At 32.8% G+C, this 27358-nt stretch overlaps 2 protein-coding genes and 1 long non-coding RNA gene across 3 annotated transcripts; 2 read left to right on the top strand and 1 right to left on the bottom strand.

Annotated features, from left to right (window-relative positions):
* The first annotated feature begins 10938 nt into the window (after positions 1-10938).
* On the top strand, positions 10939-12620 carry LOC146914825 (E3 ubiquitin-protein ligase SDIR1-like). The gene is made up of 4 exons (XM_085716189.1): positions 10939-11107; positions 11668-11701; positions 11963-12088; positions 12295-12620. Exons 1-4 carry the CDS (start codon positions 10980-10982, stop codon positions 12406-12408), a joined length of 402 nt encoding a protein of 133 aa, XP_085572315.1. The 5' UTR covers positions 10939-10979; the 3' UTR covers positions 12409-12620.
* Positions 12621-16415: 3795 nt separating this feature from the next.
* LOC146914826 (uncharacterized) lies at positions 16416-17092 on the top strand. The gene is made up of 2 exons (XR_015014417.1): positions 16416-16696; positions 16798-17092. It is a non-coding gene; the product is annotated as an uncharacterized LOC146914826 (long non-coding RNA).
* Positions 17093-18356: 1264 nt separating this feature from the next.
* LOC146914827 (protein BONZAI 3-like) lies at positions 18357-22796 on the bottom strand. Its single transcript, XM_085716190.1, has 16 exons — positions 22662-22796; positions 22435-22482; positions 22194-22342; positions 21996-22044; positions 21768-21824; positions 21466-21636; positions 21233-21367; positions 20926-20987; positions 20719-20812; positions 20528-20642; positions 20364-20440; positions 19791-19937; positions 19405-19563; positions 19126-19239; positions 18842-18938; positions 18357-18545 (listed from the first exon to the last, which is right to left on the bottom strand). The coding sequence occupies exons 1-16, from the start codon at positions 22794-22796 to the stop codon at positions 18415-18417; spliced, it is 1740 nt and encodes a 579-aa protein (XP_085572316.1). The 3' UTR covers positions 18357-18414.
* Between the last annotated feature and the right edge of the window lie 4562 nt (positions 22797-27358).

Genomic DNA, 27358 nt, shown 5'->3' on the forward strand with positions numbered 1-27358 from the left:
TTAAGCGTACTGACCTTGGTTCACGAGCTTCCTTCTTTGGTCCTTGCTTGTCATTTCCTGCATAAATTGGGTAGAATCAGGCATGTAAAACATAAATGGTACAAATACAATCAAATGGTAGTTTTTCCTTAGATAACTTTCAGAACAAATCACTAAAATGCCTAGATTAACACATAAAATATGTTACTATTGAGCACTTATCAAGACCATACAAAGACTTAGTGAGCTTGAAAACTTGATTTGGTTTAGAATGAGGAACACCTTGAGATATGGTCATGTAAACATCTTCCTGCAACTCACCATGCAGAAATGCATTATTTACATCAAGTTGATGTAAATGCAGTGATCAATGGAAACTGGATCAATGATGAATCTTACAGTTGTGAGTTTAGCTACATATGAGTAAGTGTCAAAATATTCCAAACCCTCAACCTGGTTATATCCTTTTGCTACCAAACATGCTTTGTATCTTTCTATGGATCCATCAGCATTGTGTTTGATTTTGAAGATCCACATGCCCCCTATAGGTTTGTCTGCAGGAGGTAAATCAACTATTTACCAAGTACCAGACTGGTTACGAGCAGTGAGTTCATTTTTCATAGCTTGCTTCCAACAATCATGTTTAATAGTCTCAACATATGTTTTTGGTTCAATATGAGTGGCAATAGACAAAGCAAACAAGGAATGAAAGTTAGATAAATGTGAATAAGAATGATAAGCATATAAAGGATATTTATTGGTTAAATGATTAGTGTGATTAGTATGGGAAGGTGGACAAATGAAATCCTGCAGGTAAGCAGGGTTTTTGTTTAGTTCTAAATGAAATGCCAATAGGTGGAGGGTTAGGAGTTTGAGGTAAAATAGGTGCAGTATGGCGTGAAGGTGGGGAAACGGATGGTTTGGGAATATCAACAAAAGGTGTTTGAATAGAGGAAGGTGTAAAATACTGCTAATGTGAAATAAAGTGAGGATTATGGGAAGTATAAGGTAAGATAGACTCATGAAAAGTAACATTTCTGTAAATGAACATTTCTTTGGTGTTAAGATCATATAGAACAAAACCTTTATATCTTGACTGGTACCCTAAGAAAAAAAATTTCTAGCTCTTGACTGTAACTTAGTTCTAGGAGCTTGGAGAGTTGAAGCATAACATACACAACCAAATACTTTGAATGAGTTGATGTCAGGTAATGAATCATACAAAACATGATAAGGGGATTTTTTTTTAAGAATAGTAGTGGGAACTCTGTTAATAAGGAAAACTGCATGTAAAACTGCATAAGGCAAAAATAAATTGGGAAGTTTAGACTGATAAAAGACAACCCTAGAAACATTGTCTCAACGCAATACTTTTGATGAATAATTCCCTTAGAAGCATAGAAATCTGACAATAAGAATTCAGGACCATTATTAGATCTTATGAATTTAGGTGTAACATTGTGTTAAGTTTGAATAAAGTGGACAAAATTTTGAATGTGAGATGGAACTTCAGATTTGGTTTTGAGTAATATCGTCCATAAAAATCTAGTGTGATCATCAACAATAGTGATAAAATATCTATGACCATGTATGGAATCTTTAGTAATAGGACCCAAAATATCAAAATGAAGTAATTCAAATTTAGAAGAAGCAATAGAAGTGCTTGAGGGATAAGGTAATTTTCTTTGTTTGGCAAAGTGGCATATGTCACATATGGATTTATTATCACCTTGAATGTTAGGATACAAGTGATTCATCTGAGATAGTCTTTGATTGGACAAATGTCCAAATCTAAAGTGCCAAAGAGCATTGGAGGTTATATGAATATTGAGATTACAAGAAATAGAATTACATGACTGAGATTGAAGTTTATTACAAGGAAAATTAACATCAAAAACTGAAGAATGACTAGAACTTGAAGTAGCAATTCTCAATCTATAGAGGCCATCACAAAGATAACCCAAAGCAATCATCTTCTGTGATTTCACATCCTCTACGGTGTATTGATCATTCACAAAATTGATACTGTAAGTCATGAGCTGGCATAATTTAGATACAGAAATGATATTGACTTGAAAGTGAGGTGAATATAAAACATTAGTGATGTGAAAATTAGGGGGGAAATGGCAGTACCAGCATGATGAACTAATTTAGACAGATATATCATTTGGAAAAGTTACACATGAATATGCTTAATTTTGTAAAATGAATGAAGTAAATTCATACAAGAACAAATGTGTGCTCATTAGCACCTAAGTCTATGAGCCAATGATGAGACTTAACATGCAAGGAACAAGAGATTATAGTGTTTATACCTGCAAAAGTAGTCATGGATGATGGTGTGGGAATAAGATGATTAGTGTTGGCTAAGGTGGTGGAAGATGATGGTGGAATCAAAGATCATTGTTGGAGCAAGGATGCAAGATAAACATATTGATCTTAAGTCAAACCAATCTGAGAAAATAGATGAAGAACCTGCACCCACGCTTTGAGAATCAGGGACACCATCTGAATTCACAGCATTGGTTGAAGAACTCCCTTTGTTAGCATTAGGGAAACCATGTTTTTTTATAACAAAAATCAACTGTATGATTGGTTTTAAGACAAAATGTGATGTGTCTGGAATTGTTCTTAGGTGGAAATGAACCAAAATTAGGTTTTCCACGCCCAAAAGGTTTTCTTGCATCAGAAGCATTCACCAAAATGTTAGAATCGTCAGTTGAAGAAGGAGTAGAAACACCATGATTGTTGTTTTCTTCTTGAACAATAAGTGAGTAGACTTTGTTAATTGAAGGAAGAGGATCCATGAGTAAAACCTGAGTTTTCTCAACTCCAAAATTATCATTCAAACTAGTGAGAAACTGAATGACTTGGACCTCCAAACGAAAATTGCTAGCTGATCTCATAAGCATTGGGCGATGATAATTAAGTTCTTCCCAAAGAGATTTCAGCTCAGTGAAGTAATCAAGTACAAACTTTGTTCCTTGTTTCAAGTTGTTAATAGCATAACGTAAAGAAGCAATTCTTACTCTCAACCTTGGAGAAGCGTTCTTGAAGCTCAATACAGACATCAATGGCGTATTCATGAAATATTATAGTCTGAGCAATCTGAAGAGAAACAGAATTCAAAGCCAAGAATGAATCAAATAGTTACAATGTTCCCATTGTAACACCCCGTTTTCCCAACATAAAAATTTGATAATAAATCAGAGTATTTTTCAATCATAAACGAAATGCTACACTTCTTAAAATCGTAAAATAGAATAGATAACAATTTATCCTTTCAAATTATTCAACTTAATCTTTAAAACTTCGCAGCGGAATTAGTTCAATATCATAAAAGTCTTTGGCACGCAGGCCTCATCACAAAAATCTCATAAAATCTTTGTTCATCATTTATTTCATGAAAATTCAAAAGCAATACGTAAGGAACAGAAAACAGTAGCATAATTCCCATCCCGTTACGTATCAGAGCACCTAAGACACACGTGTGAGGAGTCCACTCAAGACCGCAGCTAAACTTGATTACCTGCAAGTTACCCATACGAAGAGCAACATTTTCAAGCAGAAGGGGTGAGATTTCTCAAACAATAATATTAAGCAGGTAACTCATTAATTACATTTAACAACTTAAGCTCCATATAATTCGAAAATTATATTCAAATACATAGTTAGTCATCAATTCATATTAGCAATATATGTCATCACATTCATAAACATCTTCAAAATCGCCATCATATATCAACATAATACAATCACAACATCATCATACATCTTCATAAATGTAATCATAAAACATCAACTTATATCATCATATCATCATAAATACAATCATAAACGTCATCAAATAACATCAAATATTAATCATAAAAACATGATCGTATGTCATCAAATAATAGTCACAAACAATCATCTCCTAGCATCAATATTAATTACAACAATCATCACATTTCATCAAACTATCAAACTATATTTATAGCAACATCATAAATCATCGTCATATTAATCATAAGCATCATCATCTAACATCATTAACAATCATAAACATCGTCATGTAATTCACATAAGTATCATTATCAAAACATAGCATTATCGAAAACAACTTCATAATCAAATTCATAATCAACTTCATATGTCAACATAATCATAAACATCTTATCATGAATCACATAACATCATATCATCAACTTTTCATAATAATAATCGTGTGGCATTGTAGCATCAACATAAATATCATAATCATTCATCATAGCACTTCATTAATAACTCATCAACTTGACATCTTAACATCTTAAATCATCTTAAATCATCTTAGACATCTTGATAATGTAAATGCATGTGGTACCAATACAGGGCATCAAGCCCCCAACTTATATGAGCGTAAATAGGCTCTTTAGAGCATCAATCCCCCCACAAAAGTGAGCAAAAGATCCAGGGCATCAAGCCCTCACCAATCGTGTGAATGACTAAGCATTCCAGGGCATCAAGCCCTCACCAATCGTGTGAATGACTAAGCATTCCAGGGCATCAAGCCCCCAACTTTGAATGAGTACGCAATGGACTCAACTTCCTACAACTTAGACAACTTCATGAACATCTCTTATAATTCCATTATTATGGACCACTTCTCAAATCTTTACAACTTAGACCGACTTATACAACTTCACTAAGATTCAACAGCAACATATGACAGTCTTATATATCATATCATCATTGAAGAATGAATCACGTCAACATAAACATCATAACAATACATATAGTGCATATATAACAATATCTCATCACTAATAATCTTAGTCATCATGATCAAGGTTCAACAGCAACAAACAACAACAAATGCAGCATATAACAGTGCTTGAATATCATATCATAACTAAAGAATGAATTCGCATCAACTTAATCATCAAGAAGAACCACATAAAGCATATTTATCAATATCACATTAATCACAAACTATATCATCTTAGTTCATGCATTAATCACAAAAACTTAACAAGGTTGTCTGTCTTTTAGGTACTCGCGAGGCGAGCTCTTCTACTCGCCGTTGTGAGTTCATATTTCTGGGTTACTCGCCGTTGCGAGTTGGTTTGCTCGCGAGGCGAGCAAACTTCTGGGTGCTCTCGGGTTCCTGACATTTTTCACCAAAAAGTTCTATTTTTAACTTCCCTAGGTCCAATCTTGACCCCAAAACTTGTCTAATCATTCTTAGAACTTTTAAGGCACTCAAAACCATATAAAACTTTGCCTAAAATGTCAAAATTACAAAATCTGAATTTCTCACTGAGTTGCTCGCAGTGGCGAGCTCGTTCTGGGTTTACTCGCCGTTGCGAGTGGTTCTGCTCTCGAGGCGAGCGATGAAGTTCATCACTTGCGAGGCGAGCTAAGCTACTCGCCGTTGCGAGCGATGAAGGTCAATACGGCCAGAATTCGGTTTTCTCCAAAATTTCACCTAATCTCTTGGTTCTACTCACAAAACAACTTCTAACAATCATCCTATGGATTATCTAATGTCTGTTCACAATTTCTATATCAATTCATCCAATTTCCATCATCTAATCATCAAAACCGCTCAAACCCTAATTTCTTAAAATCTCACAAACTCATCCTAACTCATGTTAGATGCAATCTAATGAATCACATACTTATTATTACTGCAAGATAGTCTCACCCTTACCTTAATCAATGAAAATTGCAGCTCTCCTTGTCTTCTCCTCTTCTCTTGACTTTTCTCCCTTTTTCTCCTCTTTCTCCAAAAAGCGGTTTAACGTCCCAAAACTCTTTCTAACCTAAGCTTCCTTATTTATAATACCAATCACTCTCCCTAAATCTATTTAGGCTCAATAACTTATTATCCTTTCTATTCTAACCTCCAATTCTACTTACACTAATAACTCTCATATTCTAATAAATAATGGAATAATGCTACACAATAAAATACTAACACCTCATATATATAAATAAATCACATAAATAGATAAAAATAATTAAATAAAAAGAGGGCGTTACACCCATCCACTACAGTTCAAATCATCGGTAGGAGGGATTGGAACCGATCCATCAACAATAACTAGTAGTTTCTTCGCTCCCAATGCACGCATCATAGAACGATGACATGCGAGGTAGTTGGAACCATCAAGAAGAGGCGTAACTAACACAGAGTTAGGTCCTTCACTAGGATGCACGTAATAAGGAGAATCAGTGTTTGGTTGATGAAAAACTTGAGCTTGACTAGGAGGCATGATGAAGATGAAGCAGGAAAAGTATCAATGGCGAAAAACAGAGTGCGAAGAAAAACACAAACAAAGATGCGTGAAAAAGTGAGAAAGAAGATAAACGAAGAAACTCAAAGTGAAATAGAGATCGAAGCAAGGACAAAGGAAGAAGATCAAGCATCAATGGCGAAAGCTAACTGAAGATCAAGCATCAATGGCGAAAGCTAACTGAATCGTAACAAATTCCTCTCAAGGAGAGAGAGAAAGAGAGTAAAACTGATACCATATTATCAAATGAACAAAAGAGGGAAAAATCTTATCTTCATGTTGCCATTCCTTTTAAAACTAATCGAGTTTTAAAACTAATCGAGTCATTAAATAGTTGAATTCAAACGTGACTCATGAAAGACTGAAGTTCAAATGAGAAAACATGAAGATTTAAAAAAAAAAAAAAAAGTGTATTTGGATCTCTCCTTTTGTGATGGTGAAAATATTTTGGATGAATAATTAAATTGGTCACTCTTGTATGTTAAAAGTTAGATCTTCAATCAATTGAATCCTTCATTCTTCTCTTTTCATCCTCCAATTCAATCAACGAGTTTTGTTCCTCTCTCTATTCTAACTGTCCCTTTTTGCTCAGATCCCAAATCAATTGAAAATGATGGACAGTTGGATTTCTCCTTTCCATGAAATTATGTCAAGAATTATTTCCCAAGTATTACTTATATGGATAAACAACCTCTGTTGTGAATTGTGATGTGAAGAAGGGAAAAGTGGAATAATAGTGTTGGATGGAAAAGAGAAGGAGGAGCGATCGAAAAGGATAGGGCGAATTAATGATACATGAAGAAGAGATCAAATATGTACAAACTTCATCTCAACCATTAATTAATATTGATTTAACCATCTCATCTCTCATAATAAAAACCCTCTCACTTGATAACTTGATATGCCCTAATATATATATATATATATATATATATATATATATATATATATATATATATATATATATATATATATATATATATATATATGAGATACGCCAAAGTGCATCACACTACAGGAATAATGTAGAAAGAAACCAACAACAATATCTTCTATTCTTCCATTCTCAATCAATCATGGCCACAATCTCATCAGATTTGAATTTAGGCTAAAGTGCACTTTTCCCCCCTAACTTTTAAAAAGTTGCAATTTTGGCCCCTATGTACAAAAACTACAATTTTGGCCCCCTAAGATTTAGCCCCTTTGCATATTTGGTCATTTTTGACCAAGTCAACGCTGACATGGCATCTCATTAAACCAGTTGGCATGCCACGCGTGTAATTAACTATTTTTAAAAAAAAATAAAAAGCCATGTGTGTATATGTTCAATTAAAAAATTATAAAAAAGAAAGGAAATTGAAAAAACCAAAAAAAAAAAAAAAAAAACTTCTTTCTCTTCTGCGGATCTCCACTTCTTCTTTCTCTTCTCTCTCCATCAAAAACTCTATTCTTTCTCATCCTCTTATAGATGCTGATTCTTCCCAAACACTAACCAAAAACGACGTCCTTCTCTTCCTCGCTCGTAATAGTTATCTCTATCCTGTTTTCTTCCTCGCCGTCGCTTCCATCGGCGCAGTCACTTCCACCGTCAATCCACAATACACCACCGTCGAAGTTTCTAAACAAGTTAAAGATTCAAATCCAAAACTCATTATCACCATCGCTGAATTATGGGAGAAAGTAAATCAACTCAATCTCCCCGCTGTGCTTCTCAATTCCTCCGGCGTCGGGTTGAAACTGCCGAACGTTTCGAGTTTCCGAAAATTGACTTGAAGAGATCTGATGAAGAGATCCGGTGATTCTGGCTTCTTTGAAGGGTTGGGATGGTCCGAACTCAGTTCGGCAGGAGTGGTTAAGAGTGTGAGAGGTGAGTATGGGGTTTAAGGGATTTGTAGTTGGTGGAGTGGAATTTTACTCACCACTTGTGTTTTGAGAAGAAGAAGAAATCTGAGTGTGAAGCAACACTGAACTGTTAAAGCAAGGAAAGAAAGATACTGGTTTGGAAAAATTAGGGAAATTATTGTTGCTGGAATGAAATGAATGAATGAATTTTGTTGCTGGAATTTTGAGACAAGATGATGAAGAATATGAACAATGAAGATGAAGATCAATGAAGATGATGATGAACAAAATTATCAAGTATGAACAAGATGATGAAGATCAATTTTGCTGGATTATTTAATTTCTGGATTATCAAGAAAATGAACAACATGATGAAGATCAAGCCACTGCGCACAAAACTTCATCCTCTCAGATCCAATCCACGCGCCGTCACCATGGTGAACGTTCCAAAAAAAATGATGAAGATCAAGTTTTTTTTTTTTTTTTGTTTTTTCAATTTCATTTCATTTTTTAATTTTTTAATTGAATATATACACGCGTGGCTTTTTATTTTTTTAAAAAAATAGTTAATTACACGCGTGGCATGCCAACTGTTTAATGAGATGCCATGTCAGCGTTGACTTGGTCAAAATTGACCAAATATGCAAAGGGGCTAAATCTTAGGGGGCCAAAATTGTAGTTTTTGTACATAGGGGACTAAAATTGCAACTTTTTAAAAGTTAGGGGGGGAAAAGTGCACTTTAGCCTATATTTTAAGTATTGCAAGATGCTTTCCTGGTGGAAGAGAGTGTGGGTATTATTTTCTAGGAGATAACTGAAAAGTTGCGAGATTAGAATTTTTTTTAACGGAACTAGACTGCTCTAACAGCAGGGGAGGTATTTGTCATGTGAGAAAATAGAGGGGGTGTGAGTGACATTTGCACAAAGCTTAAGGGAGGTTAGTGTATTTTTCTCTAAAATATATGTTAACCTGGTTTAAGTTTTAGGGTACACTTTGATATATCGCCATTAAACTCACTTTGAGTCCTTTTGGATGATCATCATGCAAATTCACTTTATCTGAATTCCTCATGTGTTTATCTATCTTGATGAATGTTGTGAGATCATGCTTTATCCTCTCCTGTTTAAATTACACTTGAGAGGATCAATTCTGGGTTAACCGTACCATATTATCCCTGCACCAAAAAATCTAAATTAATGAAATGGTTACCACGAATTTGCACAAGACTTGATTTAAATGGTGTAATAAGATCACACTTTACCATCGTGTGTTCTTATTTTTAATAATGTTATTTACTATTTTCTCGGCGGAAGTATTTAAGACTATGTTTTGTTCTAAAAGACATTTGGTTTAATAGCAGTTTTTGCCCCTTAAGAAAAAAAACTACAAAACTGTCCCCTAAGTTTTGAAATTGTAGCAGTTTTGGTCCCCAAGGCCAATTTTTTTTTAAAAAAATAACACGTGGCACCTCACTTAGGGTGCCACGTCAGCATAGACCGAGTCAAAATTGACCTTGGGGGCCAAAACTGCCACATGTGCAAAACTTAGGGGGCGGTTTTGTAGTTTTTTTCTTAGGGGGCCAAAATCGCAACTTTGGAAAAGTTAGGAGGCTAAAACTGCTATTAAGCCAAGACATTTTGAAAACCTATGAAATGTTTGTTCACAAGACTAAAAAACAATCACCATTTGAATTGGATTTTAAAAAGCAGTGAGATTTTGTTATGAGTTGTATATGAAAATGTCAAATGTCATCACCTTTGACAACATTTTAACTGTATAGAGTACAAATCAAATCTAATCTAATCACATTTTATGAATTAATTAATCTCTTCCTTGTTCATAGTCATTGCATGCTCACTGAACAATTGACAACTTATAGCTTATATTGAATGAATTTGACTTTATTTATTTATTTTTTTTGTCGAAATATCTTTATACATTGCAATTTTATACTATAAACGTTAATTAATTAGTTTATCCAAACAGAAATAATGTTATATAAAATGTTAATCTTTCACTTACTCATACTTATCTCGCAGTGACTTTGTTATTCTTAAGATTAAACTTCACTGCGATGCAAGATGATATTTTTCTTGCGGTAAGTAATTAAATACTTCAAATTGAATGTATATATCCTGCTACCAATTTGCATATCAACGAGCCTTATCGTTTTCAGATTCTCTTGACCAACATTTTGATGAACTAGGTATACTATCGCTCTAAGTTTCACTTTTGGATAGCATATTCTTATAAGTTAACAACATAGTTTTAAATTGTGGTTAGGGTTGTTTCGATTGTAGACTCTTTATCGCTCATTTTAATCATTGCAGCATGAAATGTTATAGTTTGCTCCATATATATTCGTTGAGAGGTTCTTGACATACACAATTGTGAAAGACTTAAAAAGGTTCGACAAACATAATAGATGCACATTGACGCGGCAGTCACAAAAGCTAAAATGGTTTGATGTGGTGGCTAATGCAGTTACGATGCAGTCCGTGGGCGTGTTTATACCTACCTCAATTGCGGTGTGATGCGATTGAGGGGTCCGCTTCAACAGCAATAATTGCGGTTGCATCCACAATTTGTAATTATGCATTGAATTTTCACTTTTGAATAACATATTCTTTTAGAGTGGTGATGCGTTGACCACCATAGGTGGCATACACTTCTTCTGTCACCACGCAAAAATGTGACACATGGCCATGTGGCCTCACCACCCCACCTAACACTCTCTTTCACATGCGGTGAAATTAATAAAATGTCCTTTCACATTGGGTGTCAACATAACTTTATTGATTCTTTTAAGTTGACAATGGTTTTAATGGATTACTCTTATGAAAAGATTAATTAGCTTTAATTTTGTATGCATATTCATTTGATTTTCCCATCATTTTATGGCAGAATATAATGAAACTTTAAGAGCTGATCTGGAATCTAACACTGCTTCCAATACTCCTCCAATGACTAAGCAAGAGATAAATGCCTTGCCAATTTACAAGTATAAAGTTCCTGGAACAACAAAGTAAGATTTAATTATAATGAATTATTAATGCACTATTGGGTGATTTTAAATTCCTCCTATTATTGTACACCCTCCGGTCACTATTATAAGCAAAAATCTACATTTTAGATTCATTCATTTAATGATGCACATGGTCTTTATTATAGACCACATACATCATTAAATGAATGAACCTAAAATGTAGATTTTTGTTTATATTAGTGACCGGAGGGTGTATGTGCATGTTGTAAATCTTACACCTTGCAGGACTAATAAGCCTTAATTATTTTGCTAATTTTGAGAACTTAATGAAATATAGTGCGCATCAATTGCCATCTATATATTGTGATTCAAATTAAATATGTAGTGCTAATAACCATCCTAAATTTGTAATAATAAATTATATATTATGTACAAGAAACATAATGGCTTCTTAGGAAGAAGTATTTTATAATAGCATCTTGAAAAAACTGTTTCTAATTTTGTTATTTTTAGGGTTTTTTCCCGTTTGTGTGTATGCATCTTGTAAACAAGTGCTAAGCCATGATAAATAAGTTGACATAATTTGTTTATATCATCAGAGATGGTTCATCTTCTTCTTCAGAGGCAGCTGAGGTAAATATATTTACATCAATTTCTTTGGTCTTGCTAGGTTTTGTTCATGTAATGAAGATGTTTTTTTCGTAGCAATGATGTCAATACATTTCCTAATATGTGCAAAATGAGTGAGAAATTACCAAATTGGCACTCGTTCGTTACTCTTAATTACATGATATTGATCTCTCGAACCCTGCGTATGCGGGAGCTCTGGTGGAACAGGTTGTCCTTCTTTTTTCATTCTCCTTATTTACGCTATCCGTGTTTTTTTTCAATCAGATTAAAGAAGACTCTAAAGGAGCAGAGGGAAGTGGCAGAAGCACAGAAGATGAGCTGACATGTATTATACGTTTGGAAGATGTTAAGATGGCGGAAATTGTGTGTAGTTTGCCGTGCTTGCAACAGGTTTAATACTTCCTATCTATTGCTTTCCTTAATTTTTAGTTTTTTTATACACAAATTATTTAGCAGGAATGGACTAAGTGAATTAACCTTGATTCACTTGTATAAACTGTAACTGTTTTTGTTAAATTAAAGCATGATTGCTACCACTTTACTTCAAACATGCTAGTCATTGGTATATATCTATTTACTTCTTTCTTTATATCTAGTTTCATGCCGACTGCATCAATCGATGGCTTCTGGAACAAGGAACATGTCCTCTATGCAAATTTAGTATGGGATTAGGAAGGCCGGGACACACCGAGAGCGAGGGGGTCAGATGATTCAAATTTCGGTAGTATTATTCGGATATGGCTATAAAATGAGCAATGTTCTATATATATGCTTTCGGAATTGCATTAGCTAGGCATCGAATACACATGTGTGATACAATATTAGAGCATTAATTTGAAGGTTGTACTTCTTCCTCAAGCATGATTTTCGTTGTGTTAGAAACTTGATTGAAGGCTATACGATTTTAACTTTAATTATGTACTTCAGGAAGACAATGAATTTATGTTTTGATTTATTTATTGTTACAGAACTTGATCTGATGAAGGAAAAAATCTCATATTGATGAAATTATAATTGTTAATTGATGTACAAGGGGAGCGTGACCTGAGATAATATATATATATATATATATATATATATATATATATATATATATATATATATATATATATATATATATATATATATATATATATATATATATATATGGTCAACAACAGCAATAATAAATGGGCTAAATAAGGAAACAAATAACTCTAATGTAAATGTCTAATAGCCCCTCTCAAGCTGGAGTGTAGATATCCTTCAATCCCAGCTTGGAAATTAAATTGGAAAAAGGAAGAAGGTCAAGAGGTTTGGTTCGGACATTGGCTAGTTGCTGTGAAGATGACACAGGCAGCAGATGAAAAAGCTATTGTTGTAACTTTTCTAGGACAATATGACAGACCAATTCAATATGCTTCGTCCGCTCATGGAATGAAGTGTTGGCAGCGATATGACGAGTAGATTGACTATAGCAATATAGTAGAGTTGGTGTATGAAATTGCATATTAAAGTCTTGTATGATGTAAGTCAGCCATTGTATTTTACACACAACTGTTTCCATTGCACGATACTCAGCTTCAGAAGAAGATTTGCAAACAATGGGCTACTTTTTGGATTTCCAGAAATTGAGAGAATCGCCTAGGAAGATAGTGTAACCTGTGACTGATTTTCTGGTGTCGGGGCAAGTAGCCCAATTTGAATCATAAAAGGCCTTGAGTTGCACGTGAGTGGTAGATGGATAGAAGAGACCGAGACCTGGGCATTATTTAATGTATCGGAGTACTCTTATGGCAGCTTCATGGTGAGTTGATGTTGGGTTGCTCATGAACTGACTGAGTTGTTGGACAACATACGAAATATCAGGTCTGGTATTGGTGAGATAAATGAGTTGACCCACCAGTTGTCTATAAGAAGTCGGATCATCCAGGAGGGTACCAGAGTCCTGTTGAAGTTTAGTTCCTCGTTGCATAGGAGAGGTGGTTGGCTTGGATGCTAATAAGCATGTATCATTCAGAAGATCCAAAGCATATTTGCGTTGACAGAAATGGATGTCGTGTTGTGATCTTGAGATTTCCAACCCAAGAAAAAATTTGAGATAGCCCAAATCTTTGATTTTGAATTCTTGATGCAAGAAAAACATGATGATTAATTTCTGGAATCTCTAAGGCATATAGGTGTGTAACAGATTGTAACAGATGGCTGGAATCTCTAAGGCATGTAGATGTGTAACATATTGTAACATATGGTTGTAATGTGTGTATATATAGTGGTCCTGATCGATGAATGAACAGAGACACACAATTCAAAGAATTCTTGTTGTATTCGGACACCATCAGATAGAGGGAATAGACTATGATGAGACATTTGCTCCGGTGACTTAAATGGTAACTATCTGTACCTTCTTGGCAGTGGCATCAATTAAAAAGTGGGAAACACATCAAATGGATGTACACAACGCCTTTTGTTGGAACAAAATGTGTTTAACAATGAACCTTTAGAGTTTTGATGATAACAAGGTATTAAAAATTGACAATTGGAATTGCTAATATTTGTTCAAGTGTACAAGACCATAGACAAAAATTTATATTATACAAAGGTTCTGAATGAGCAAATAAAGAGCAAAGGAATCAACGGAATTGAAGCTTAGAAGCTCCTGAAGGCAAAGCGCTCCTGAAGTACAATGTCATCAGAAGCTGCCTCATCAGAAGTTGTTTTCACCAAAAGCTGAAGATCAACTGAATTTGAAAAATTCAAGGATTCAAGAGTTGTTTCATGGATCGAAATTCATCTAAAGATAGCAGAAGACTAGTGGAACTTTGCAACGGTCATTTCAAAAGTGTTTGAAGGCATTCGCTTGCAAAAGGAACACAAGCGTTGACATTGTACTTTGTACGAAATGTACAACCACCTTCTCCACTACTCTGTTTTGTGTCTCTGCTACAAGACAAAATAACAGCTCTGAATGTACAACCAAGCCTGCAGAATTGTTCCCTCTCAATTGGAATGAATTTTAAATTGGTTCTTCAAAGGACAACAACCAAATCAGGCAAAAGATCATCGGTGAAAGATGAAGCTTCAACAACGACTCTTTTGATGTGCTGGCAATTTCACAACGTCTCTTTCACACCTCTATATAAAGGAGTGAAGACTTAGAGATTTGGTAATGCCGAACAAAAGACTCTCAATATTTTTACAAGTTTCAAACCTCTTCTGAAATTGTTCTGCATTCACTTAGAATTTCTGTTTCTCAAAGTCTCATCTTAGAAATTCTTAAGTGTTAGAGTCTTATCTGATTTGTATTGTGAGCACCTCTGATTGTACATCAAGTGTTCAACCTCAAACATTTTTCTCTATAATTTTGTTTGTTTAGAAGTCTCTTGCAGTTATGCTTGAGCATAGAAGTCTCTTAATTGTGTTCTTGAGTATAGGAAGACTCTTGCTATGTGCTTGAGCAATTGTAATCAGATATTACATTTTAGTGAACTCTCCTTGGAAGTGCAAGGGGGACAGGACTACTTTCGGTTTGTGGAAGGAACCTGTATAGTTGCTTTGTGTCTTTCTTCTTCTCTCTCTCTGTTTTTATCCGCTGCATTTAGATTCTGATTATCACTTCAGAAGCTGTCTCACTTAGCTTCTGACCAGTGTGTTTCAGTTTTAGGAGAAACGAAGAATTTTTCAAAACACAATTCAACCCCCCTTCTTGTGTTTTTCTCACCTTCACCTTTCTCCGTGGTGACTTGGAAGAGGAGGTGTATATGAAAGCTCCTCCAGGTTTAAAAAACATTGACCCAAATCTAGTTTGCAGGTTGAAAAAGATTGTACGGTTTAAAATAAGCTCCTCATTGTTGGTTTGCTATGTTGGTCACGACATTGGAGCGATATAGATTTGTTGAATCCTATTCAGATTACTGACTCTTTACTTTGCACACGGGAGAAATACATATCAACGTGCTTGTTTTTGTGGATGGCTTGATTATTGTAGTGAATTATATTGCAACTAGGAAAATCTTTAAATCTTACTTAGATGTATGCTTTCATATGAAGGATCTGGGAGTCTTAAAATATTTTTTTGGGGTTGGAGGTAGCTCGTAATCAAGAGGGAATTTATCTATGCCAGCGTAAATATGCGTTGAAAATTATTGATGAAACAGGTTTATTAGGCGCCAAGCCTGCGGATTTTTCGATGGAACAACACAATATGCTAGCATTGGTTTCTGGTACACCAATTGAAGATCCAGAACCATATTGAATACTTACTAGGCGGTTGATTCACTTGTCTGTGACTAGACAAGATCTTGCGTATTGTGTACATATTTTGTCTCATTTTATACAGCAAACATGTGAAGAGCATTGGGAAGCAGCCTTAGGGGTTGTTAGATATTTGAAGAAACACTCGGGCCAAGGTATTCTACTTTGGTTTGATAGTGAATTGAAATTAGAGGGATGGTGTGACTCGGATTGGGCGAGTTGTCCCCTTACGAGATGTTCTTTGACTGGATGGGTGGTGTTACTTAGTCTCTCTCCTTTGTTGCTAATGATTGTTGCAGTCACCTTATCTTTAGGAGTAGCTTGATTATAGGTGTGAGTGTGATTAATGGATGGAATCTCTAAGGCATGCAGGTGTGTAACAGATTGTAACAGATGGCTGGAATCTCTAAGGCTTGTAGATGTGTAACAGACTATAACAGATGATTGTAATGTGTATAGTGTCAGAGACACACAATTCAAACAATTCTTTGGTGGTGAAACTTAACACATTGATATACTTAAGAGACAATTAATGATGATTTTAATATTAGGAAAAGTTTTTTACAAACCGAAAAGAGCCAAAAACTATTTAATAATTGGTTGATTTAAGGAAAATTTTTGCTTTATATATTATAGTAATAAGTGATAAAACTATTTGTTACATGCGAAGAAGAGTGTTGTGGAAGAGTATGGCTGAAATTGTTAAGTTTGTTTATGTTATGATTATGTTTTTTTATGTATTTCTTGTTTCAATGAACGTTGATGGTAATACATTTTTTATCCATTTCAAATTTCATTCTTTACTTTGTAAATAACATTTAATCTCATTTTAATTATATTCTTTTATTCTCTTTTTTTTATTGCAGCAAATGATGAGGGGTCTGATTGTCATGATGCTTTTAATTGTCCACCTTTTATGAATTGTTATCGTGATGAAATAATTGATTGTGTGAATTTCAAATGCTTATGTATATGAAAATCAAAGTTTTTATTCCCTACTAAAATATTTTATAAGCTGTCATTTAGTTATAATGTCGCCATCAATTAAGTTTTTTTTACTCTAAGATAATTGTGATGAAATAAAATAAGGCAGAGAATAATAAATAGTTTTTACTCTGCTTCTAATTATATAGTTTAATGAATATTGCAGTATTGTTATCATTGTGATATTTCTTTGTATTTCATATCCTATAGATTAATGTGTGATTAATATACTTTGATATTGTAAAATGAAATAGTTTATCATAAGAATCACACAATATAATAAAGAAAGGTTAGTTTTTTTTTTTGGTACAAAAGAAATGTTAGTTATTTGGCAAGTTTGTCATTTGTCAAGCAAATATGAGTGGTTTCTTCTTTTAAAATCGCTATGTGTGATAATTTTTTTACTCTAAGATAATTGTGATGAAATAAAATAAGGAAGAGAATAATAAATAGTTTTTACTCTGCTTATAATTATATAGTTTAATAAATATTGTAGTATTGTTATCATTGTGATATTTCTTTGTATTTCATATCCTATAGATTAATGTGTGATTAATATACTTTGATATTGTATTTGTCAAAAAAAAAATACTTTGATATTGTAAAATGAAATAGTTTATCATAAGAATCACACAATATAATAAAGAAAGGTTAGATTTTTTTTTTTTTGGTACAAAAGAAATGTTAGTTATTTGGCAAGTTTGTCATTTGTCAAGCAAATATGAGTGGTTTCTTCTTTTAAAATCGCTATGTGTGATAATTATTTTTTCCTTAATTGAATGAAACAAACTTGATTAAAAAATATCCCCTCCCTTCCAAAAACTTTCAACCAAACGGATCTTAAATCGAGTAAATATGAACTCCCAACATATCAAATCTAAAAAATAAATCTATTTTAACTACCAACTTATACTTCAAATATTTTGAAACGTCAATTTTAGGTTTTGCTGTAAAACCCAATTCAAACTTAGACTAACGGAGTTATTATATATCTATACTATATTAAATTCTAAACTTGAGCTAAGCTCCCGGAGAAGCAAAGAAAGCAACAACTATCAAATCTAAGCATCAATATTAATTTCAAACTAGAAAACTAGTTTAGAACTTTGAATCGGTAACCATAAAATCCTCTACTATTTACCGTAATTTCTAAAATTAATTTCCAAACCAAACTAAATATATTCAAAGATGCATTATTTGGGTTATATGTTGTGTATTTACCTCAAAAAGTTTCAATGAGCAACTACCTAAGGGCGAGTACTCTTCTCCTTCCTTGAGTACTAACCCTAACCCCAAAATCCAAACCAAAAGTACTTATAAAACTAGGAGAAAGATTTGGTTAAATGTGTAATTTTTCTCATGAGTTTGACTTATAGAAGAAACTTTGTCGCTTGAAAAAGAGAAATTTGATTTATGGAAGAAATTTTGTGGCTTGGAAAAGTGAAAAAGGTGAATATCAAGCAATACATTGTTATTTTCAATAAATGGTGTTGGTTACATCAATTATATACATTTTGAGGTGGATAAGGGTATTGGGAAACAAGTGGTTTGATATCTCTACTTCTCATAAAAGTCAAAAATTGATTAGGCAGTTCCTCCAAAAGAGCTTGTACAACAGAAATTTGTCCACCTGTCAAAACACAATAGGGTTCAATTAAATGAATGAAATATTTGTCCTCGTGAGCTTAACTCAGTTGGTAGGGACAATGCATAATATATGCAAGGTCTGAGTTTCAACCCCGGCAACCAACAAAAAAGAAAAAATGAATGAAATATTTTAGCGTGGTAATTAAGAATATAATAAGTAAAAAGTGTTTTTTAAGTAACTATAAAACAGTAATAATTGTTATATTTACATTTCCAACTTTAAGCTTGAAAATAGTTATAAGAATTGTAAGAGTATTAGACAAATTAGCTAGTACTTACTATGCACTTCTTTCATGGGGACAAACTGCACTATATCTCTTGTAGCAATACGACCAGTAGAACTTCTTAAGCGACGTCCATTATCAGCATCCAATACCTGTAATAATAAACCTTAGTACTAAGAACATTTCTCGAATCAGGTGTATCCTAGTGTCAGACACCGACACGACACTGGCATGTTTAATTACATTGAATTATATTATTTTCTCAAATTATTGTCGGTGTCGACATGCCAGTGTCTATGTGCAACAGAAAAAGAAACTTAGGCAAGGATATAAATAGACCTCCATGCTCTTGAAATCAGCGTTTCCAACACCAACTATAAGAATCGATAAGGGAAGATCAGATGCTTTAACCACAGCATTTATTGTTTCTTGAAGATCCGTAACAACGCCGTCCTATGGGAAGAAGATCATGAACAATTGATTGGTTATTTTTAATTGGTATGCGCGGTTAGTGTAAACTTTTTGCACACTGTCAATCAATTATAATCATTGACGGTGTAAAATGCTTTACACTAAAAATGTATCAAAATCATAGTACTTAAATGTCTTTAATCTCACCGTAATGATAAGTAATACATAGTACTTAGTGCTGTTATATGATGAAACGGACTCTGCAGCCATTTTTGCAGCCATGTTCATTACAGGTCCAAATAATGTGGGTCCATATAGACTCACACTTCGTAAAGAACTAGCATAAGCATCCATTATGCCTTCAACCTACACACAAGAAAAAACTATCATAATACTCTCTCCGGCCTCATATATAAGAAAATATTATTTTTGTCACATTTATTAAGTAATTAATGTATCTGGATTACAATATGGACTAGATACGTCAGATATTCAAAATATTATTTTTTCCACATTTATTAAGTAATTAATGTATCTGGATTACAATATAGACTAGATACGTCAGATATTTAATAAACCTAAAAAAATAAAGCATTTCTCACCTCAGAGTTGGTTGGGCTCCCATTCAGATTAAAACAATGCGATACGTTACCCCCAGGTAACTTCCCTCCAAACCCCCAAGCAGGAAACATTTTATTAGAATCGTAGAAATGAATAACACCTCCAACCTCCATGATAGCCTACATAAATTTTAGTATGTGGATTAGGCAAGACAATGATAATATCACCCTATGTTATTCAAAATAGAATAGAAGTTAAAAGAATTGTATGATCATAGTGAAATCTGTTGAATTGTGTAATACAAACTTAGTTGTACAAAATGTGAATAGATTTGTTTTAGTTAGTTAGGTATGACATGTAACTGACTTTCCTATTTTCGAGCTATAGTTTGTTAGATATGAGACGTTACTTGTTGAGCAAGTAACTGCACTGTAGGTGTAAAAATACTTCACTTTGTGAATAATCTAATACAAGTTTAACTCAACAATTTATTCACTTTGTAATCTCTATCATTTTCCCAATTAAGAACTTTTCATCCCCAACAAAATCTCGAAAAATCGATGTACAAAAATTTGGAATCTTCCATTGGCAAGTGTCAAGCTTACCTTTTGGTATGAATTTAACCGACCGGATAAATCGATGTAATGCAAAGAATCTGGCTTGTGAGGATCTCCATTTGAAGCTGGACATATAATGAATCATTTAACAAACTATAAATATGAAATTAGTACTATTATTCACCTTAGTCAATAGAACAATTTACACTTACCAGTGAAATCTACCGCAACCATGAAATTTAGTTCGAATCCACTAGATATGTAGTCAATAAAGCTGAATTGTTCCTTTTCACAATAATGATCCACAAATAGTTGACCCTTCAGAACCTATAACGTAGAAATTTTATTAAGTGCAAGCTTAAGCAGAGATCAATGAACAAAATTTGCATGGATCAATGAACACCTTCTCTTGTCCGTGTGTCAATGGCATGACAAAATTTGCGCCACTTCTCTCTTGGTAGAGCTTTTCAAGGTCTGCTACTGACTTTTGCAGTTTCCTGTTGACAAGAAAACCTTGATGTTACAATTGTGCATCTATAAAGTATGAACTAGAAAATGTAAAGCCTAAAGAAGTTTAGGCTAAACAAAAGAACCATTAATATTACATTACCCGATAAGTACATGTTTGCCATTACTATTGAAATCAAAGCACTCAATAAGTAATGGATTATCCTGCATAGTGAAAGAAATTTAAAAATGTCAAAGTAATCTATATATTAATATGATGTAACATTATATTCGTTCAGGAAGACCTGAGTTCGATTCCTAGTGGGAACAATTCTTGGCCAGGCTTTACTTACCGGCTGAAATCTGGATTACTAGGGTCGTTTTCCCCTAGAAACCGGATGGTTGACATAAAAAAAAAAAATTATATGAGATAACATCAGACATGTTGTGCACAAAGATGGAAAGCTTACATTACTTCCAAACTGCTGGAGATTAAGACAAAGTGGTCTCCATTTTGGATTTAAATTGTTGTCTATAACTTCAGTCTTTGAAATAGGAATAGAACCTCCACTCTCAACGATTCTTGATATCCTTAGAAAAGGATCCTACAAGAAAAAACAAGATGACAAGCTTTAAGAATGTAAAAAATAAAACAAATAACTATATAAACCATATATGATGGAGCTTGGTATTGAATATGTACACTTTTAGATAAACCGTCTTTGTTATCCAACCGAGAACAACGAAAGATAATGTCAACCGCACTCCTTGCTGCAACAGTCTCCTCAGCATGAATGGTAATTGCCCCATCATTTCTATTCCCTCTTTTCCTTTTAACCGTCAAGGTTAACCTTCGGCTTGGTTTGGTCACTATCTGTTAACCATAGTACACAAAAACATGAGAGACACCAATGTCACAAAGTCTATAATCTTAATTCTGCATGCAACAAAGTTAGCAAGAAGCTATAATTAAGCTGTCCAGCTATAATGAAATATTATACTGACCTCCGATAAAGTGCAACTTGCCTCTCCTAGGAAGTCTTGATCACTCAGATTTATTGACTGCATGAAGTAACATAACATATTTAAACTTATAGCTAAAGTTTTTCCTTTCAAGAATTTAGCAGACCACAAAATTACACCTTTCTAAAATTATCATAGTGAAAAATCTTGATTCAAACAGTACTTGCAGGGATAACTCATGGCACAATTAATCATAAAATGTTTACAAACCTTGGTGGGAACACCATGATATCTTGTGTCAATGTCATACACTTGAAACCTGAAAGAAAACAAAATGAGGGAGAGTGAGTTTGTTATATATATATATAGGTTATGAAATTAGTCAGAAGCTCATTGTTGTATGTTCAAAGCACAACATTTATGCATAATCTCAAAAATAGATGAAAGGTAGATGAAGGAATAGCTTACACAAGTGGTTGCACAATCTCAAAATGGAATGCAATACTAATTTTTTCTATCCATTCTGGATTCAAAGAATTCGGTATGACTTCAGTGCGTCCTAATTCTTCCAATTTTCCATCTCCTTTCATTGCATATGCCACAATCATAGGATCACTCTGAAATTTAAGAAAAAATATCAATAAAAAAGTTGGCAACCGTTTCAAGTCATTACGTAACATATGCATTGTCATATGTATGGGAATAATACCTTCGACGCAATGTCCCGATCAAGTAAATTACATGCTGAAAGAGATAGCTGCAGCAAAAGATTTGACGTGCATAAGTAATTATCCAATTCGTTACAACAAAAGGCGAAAAAATAGGAAATCAAACAAATGAAACTTCTAAACACATTCTTCATTGACAAAAAATTTCAAGATTATAAAATAAGGAAACCAAGATCTAAAGATACCATGAATACATCTTAAGTTGTACCTCAACTTGCGTGCACAATCGCTGAAACCCATGCGCCTCATAAAAGAAATTCACGGCATCATTGTTCTTCTCGGCTGCGTATTGACCAGCCACCTCTTGTTTGGCTCCATTCAAATCACTAAAGCAAGAGCCCATTATTTTGATATGAGCAATCGATACTTTCACTTCGATTATTTATATTAAAAAAAAATCTATTTTCTTTCACCAACAAACTATGAAACTGAAGACAGTTCTGAATACAACAGTGTTACAACAATTTTGTTGAAGGTATTACTATTTATAGTTTAACAGCGCTGTTATATGCAGCGATACTTTTAACTTTGATTATTTATAATCATTCATTTGCTATTTTTAGCATTATCCATGTGTGCAGACAGAATTGCATGGAACAAATTAAGAAAAGGTAGTGTCTCAGAGTTGTGAAACAACCCCCTAAATTAAATTGAAAGGTTGGTAGGGTTTAACACGTTTTATGAATTAGTTTTGGTCATCCAAAACTGCCCAATTTGATTTTATTTCATTTTTGTTATAAAAATAAGGAAATAAGAACAAGAAAAGAGAAGGAGAGGAAGAGAGAAATATTTTATTATTCTCTTGTGGTGTACAATTAGGTTATATATGAGCTCCAGAAATACAATAACTTAAGGAACAAGCACCAAAGACTTGGGGAGCAAGCACAATATGGCCCAATAAGCTAATAGTATGACCCAATAACTCAATTACTATACAGATATCCACTTATAATATTCATAGCACTCCCCCTTAGATGTTCATCGAGGATATGCCTCATTAAAACCTTACTAGAGAAAAACTCAATGGAAAAAAATTATATTAAAGGAAAAAGAATACAACATCCTTTTGTGTGATAATCTGCCTCGTTAAAAATCTTACTAGAAAAACCCAATGGGATAAAACTTTCGTCAAGAAAAAAAGAGTGCACAACACATTTATGTCTCCCCTCATAAAGACAATCGTATATGTGACGAAGAAAGTTAAATAATCTTTCATACTAGTTACTCAAAAGCTTTACTCGGCGGTGACTTTGAAGAGAGGTTTGATTTATCTCTATACTCGCTTGAGATATTATCTTCATATTGAGTTATTGAAAGAACATTCTCCAATTCCTTAATTATTTTGTTTTTCTAAGATACAAAATGTATGTTTGACTTTGTTCCGATATCTGTTTTTACTAATATTGACAAAAAGAAAATATATAACACAATACATATAATTAATAAAATATATTAATGTTCTCCTTTGAACTAAGATATGATATGTCAGGATCAATTAAAGTTGTTCATCATTTTCTTGAGGACGTGATATATACTAACATCAAGTGACATCACAATCATTCTAGTACACAAGTAACGAGATTTGTTCATATATCAAATTCTTTTAATACATATGCTATATAAGTTTCCTTATGCACAAAATCTCATTTAAATAATAAATTTGCAATTTCAAGCTAATATATTGCATCCAACATAATTCCTTTCAAACTTCTCTAAAATTATATAATCTTTTCAGGAGTTCTAATAATATTTATATCATCATCATAAAATCGATTATAACAAAACCATTTACAAATCTTTAAAATGCATATGATGTCATTTCTTTAATATTTCACGATAATTAACTCATTTAGAGAGTTTCATATACTCATCACTATCATGTGAGTCATACAAATACATTGCAACACATCTTTCATATAAATTGAGTCTTTCATGTGTTACTAAACTTAATCAAGCAGGAAAAAGTTCTTGAATTCTCTTCAAGTGAATATGTCTCATAAACATAAACGTTACACATATATCAACTCACTTCCAGTGAACATATCAAACTATATATGTATGCATTTTATCAATGTAATTCTCTTTTGCGCGAAAAATCATATATATTTAATTAATTTCACATCTTCAAGTGTGCGGACTACAAGTCCAAAAAATTTGACTTTACAAAACGAGTTTAATTTCATATAGTCTTTAATAGACTGTAATCCATGATCCTCATTATCACTTGTCACATATAGCGCTATGTTATAAGTAAAAACATCATCAACGTTGACTTTCATTTTGGTTCCACCTAATTCTATTCATGACATAATTTATCGAGATCTATTTTTTTTCTTCATAAATTTCAGGTACCTGATCAATTCTTCTGGAACTTAAAAATCGTTATGTTAGACGACTCTTTTAGAGTTTCTACATCCTCATTTGGGTTATCTTTCTATTTTAGCTACTTTTCATTTTGTGGATTTTTATATTTGGAACCAATTAGTCTACCATGCTTCATGCGCGGTTGAGGCTCATTTGCAATATTGTATTATCTGACAGAGATATCTATTTTGTTTGGAACATTAGCAGCAACTATTTTATTTGCTTAACTTTGCAAATGAGTTATATCTTGAGGATCAAGATAAGACAATAATATTTCCTTTCAAATGCTTCAATTGAACTTCAGGTTCACATTTTCAGCTACTTATCCTCTCCCCTTAATATTGGGAAAACTAATTAATCAATTGATATTCAACCTGCTGGGTTGTAAATAAGTTGGCTCAATACAATTTATAACAGACGAATATTCATATAAAATATACTTTCCCAATATTCTTTCAATATTTATCTTAGTGCATTATATTGGAGTAACTGTAATATACACAACACATCCAAAAATTCATTAGAAGGGAAATATTCGGATGTTAATCTATAATAATTTATAAATTAAGGGGTGGACTTACATATAATAGCTCGTTGACTTGATGCGAATAACTATTTCAACATACACAATTAGTTATTCCCAAAGTAGAGTTTTGAAGGTATGGTCTCATAAGTATCAATCATACAATTAACTTTAAATATCTAAAGAACAGATCTTTAAGTCCATTTTATGAGCATATGCTACAAGTTGTTCAATATAAATTTCAATTGATAATTGGTAATTATCAAATATTTTCTGAAAATTACATAAAACAAACTCTTGGTCAATTTAGTTGAGAAAACAATTACACAAACTTCTGATTGGGAGTTGACACCAAATATACATGTGATCGTAAGATTGATGCATCAATGAAATCATAAAATATCTAAGTGATTCACATGATCGATAAATTGATTTACAGTATCACCTTATATAAGTTCTATCAAATTGTCAACTTTCTTTGGGAACCAATAACACACAAATATTCTTGGTTTGAAGAATCTTCTTATTCTTTAATAAATGTCCATAGAAATTGTTTACTATTTTCGCATCATAGATCCAGGATATGTGAACTATTTTCGCATCACAAATATTCTTGTTTACTATTTTCGCATCATAGAAATTGTTTACTATTTTCGCATCACAAATATTCTTGTTTACTATTTTCGCATAAAAAAAAAACTTAATATAATATGTAAACTTCTAGTTTACAATAATATGTGCTTTCATTGCACTAATATAAGTGTAGTGAAAATCATTGACAAAACTAATTTTTTTTTTCACTACACTTATTTTCTTCGGAGTATATCTCATAATATATAGATATTTAACAACTCCTTTTTTTCTTTCAATATGATATCCAGTTAGATGAATATCTTAAAATGCAAGAAAAAATTATGAGACTTAGAGGAATATAATGCAATCTTAATTTGTAATTTTGTTTCTCCATGTAACAATGCATTTGTAATTTTATAGATCTTCGGGAAATATATCACTAATTATCAATAAAATCGCTATTTGAGCATCCTTCGGAGATTGTTTAATGCAATCAAGAATTATTATTTGAAACATGATTTGTAAACTGATTTACAAAATTCTGTCCAAATGAAACTATATAATGGATATTCTAGAACCTTGATTTATCTTTGACACATACTTTCTCAAACAAGTAAGCCTTTATATAGCATACATTGTTTTTTCTTTTAAAATAGTATTTGGACAACACAAATTATCAATACAATATCTTTCTAAAGTTTCACATCTCTAAAGTATATATTATATATAAAATCATGATCAAATAAACTTATTTTGTAAGAAAATATACATATCTCACAAGTAATATACGTATGTCACATATGATCTTTATAAACAATGATTGAGGAAAAAAATTGCTCTATAGACTATAGTGTTTATCCTTCAATAATAGTTTATTATGTATGGTTTATGAAGTAAAAGATAACATAAGCATCTCAATATAAAACAAAACGAAATCATTTCATATAATATATAAATATATTATTCCGGTCCTTCCATAAAAAATTAATCCGTATAAAAAATTGCAGGTATTTATTCCAGCAAATAATTATACCTTAAACCAAATCAAATACTTCCATATTAAACTACTTATTCCTTTCAGTCGTAAATCCCAATTTACTTTTACAAATTGCGAGGAAAATTATATTACCATGTGCAAAATTGTATCGTGATTTAGTTTATAAAAAGACATTAAGATAACCAAATATGTATTAATTGCTTTTACACTATTATTTGCACTAATAATTACGGTAGAAACTCTTTGAATTAATACTCGGTAAATTAATAAACTCTCTAAAATAATAAATTTGGCCGGTCCCGACTTGGGCCAATGTAAAAAATTGAAAAACTCGATAAAAGAATAAGATAATAATTTTTCGGGAGATCCCTTTATAATTTTCGGTCCCAAGAAAATCATAAATTAATAATTCATATAAACTGAAAAAAAATATATTAAGAATACATTG

The sequence above is a fragment of the Medicago sativa genome, chromosome 6, assembly GCF_051527215.1.
Source record: "Medicago sativa cultivar Bolivia chromosome 6, Bolivia_mono, whole genome shotgun sequence".
NCBI lineage: Eukaryota > Viridiplantae > Streptophyta > Magnoliopsida > Fabales > Fabaceae > Medicago > Medicago sativa.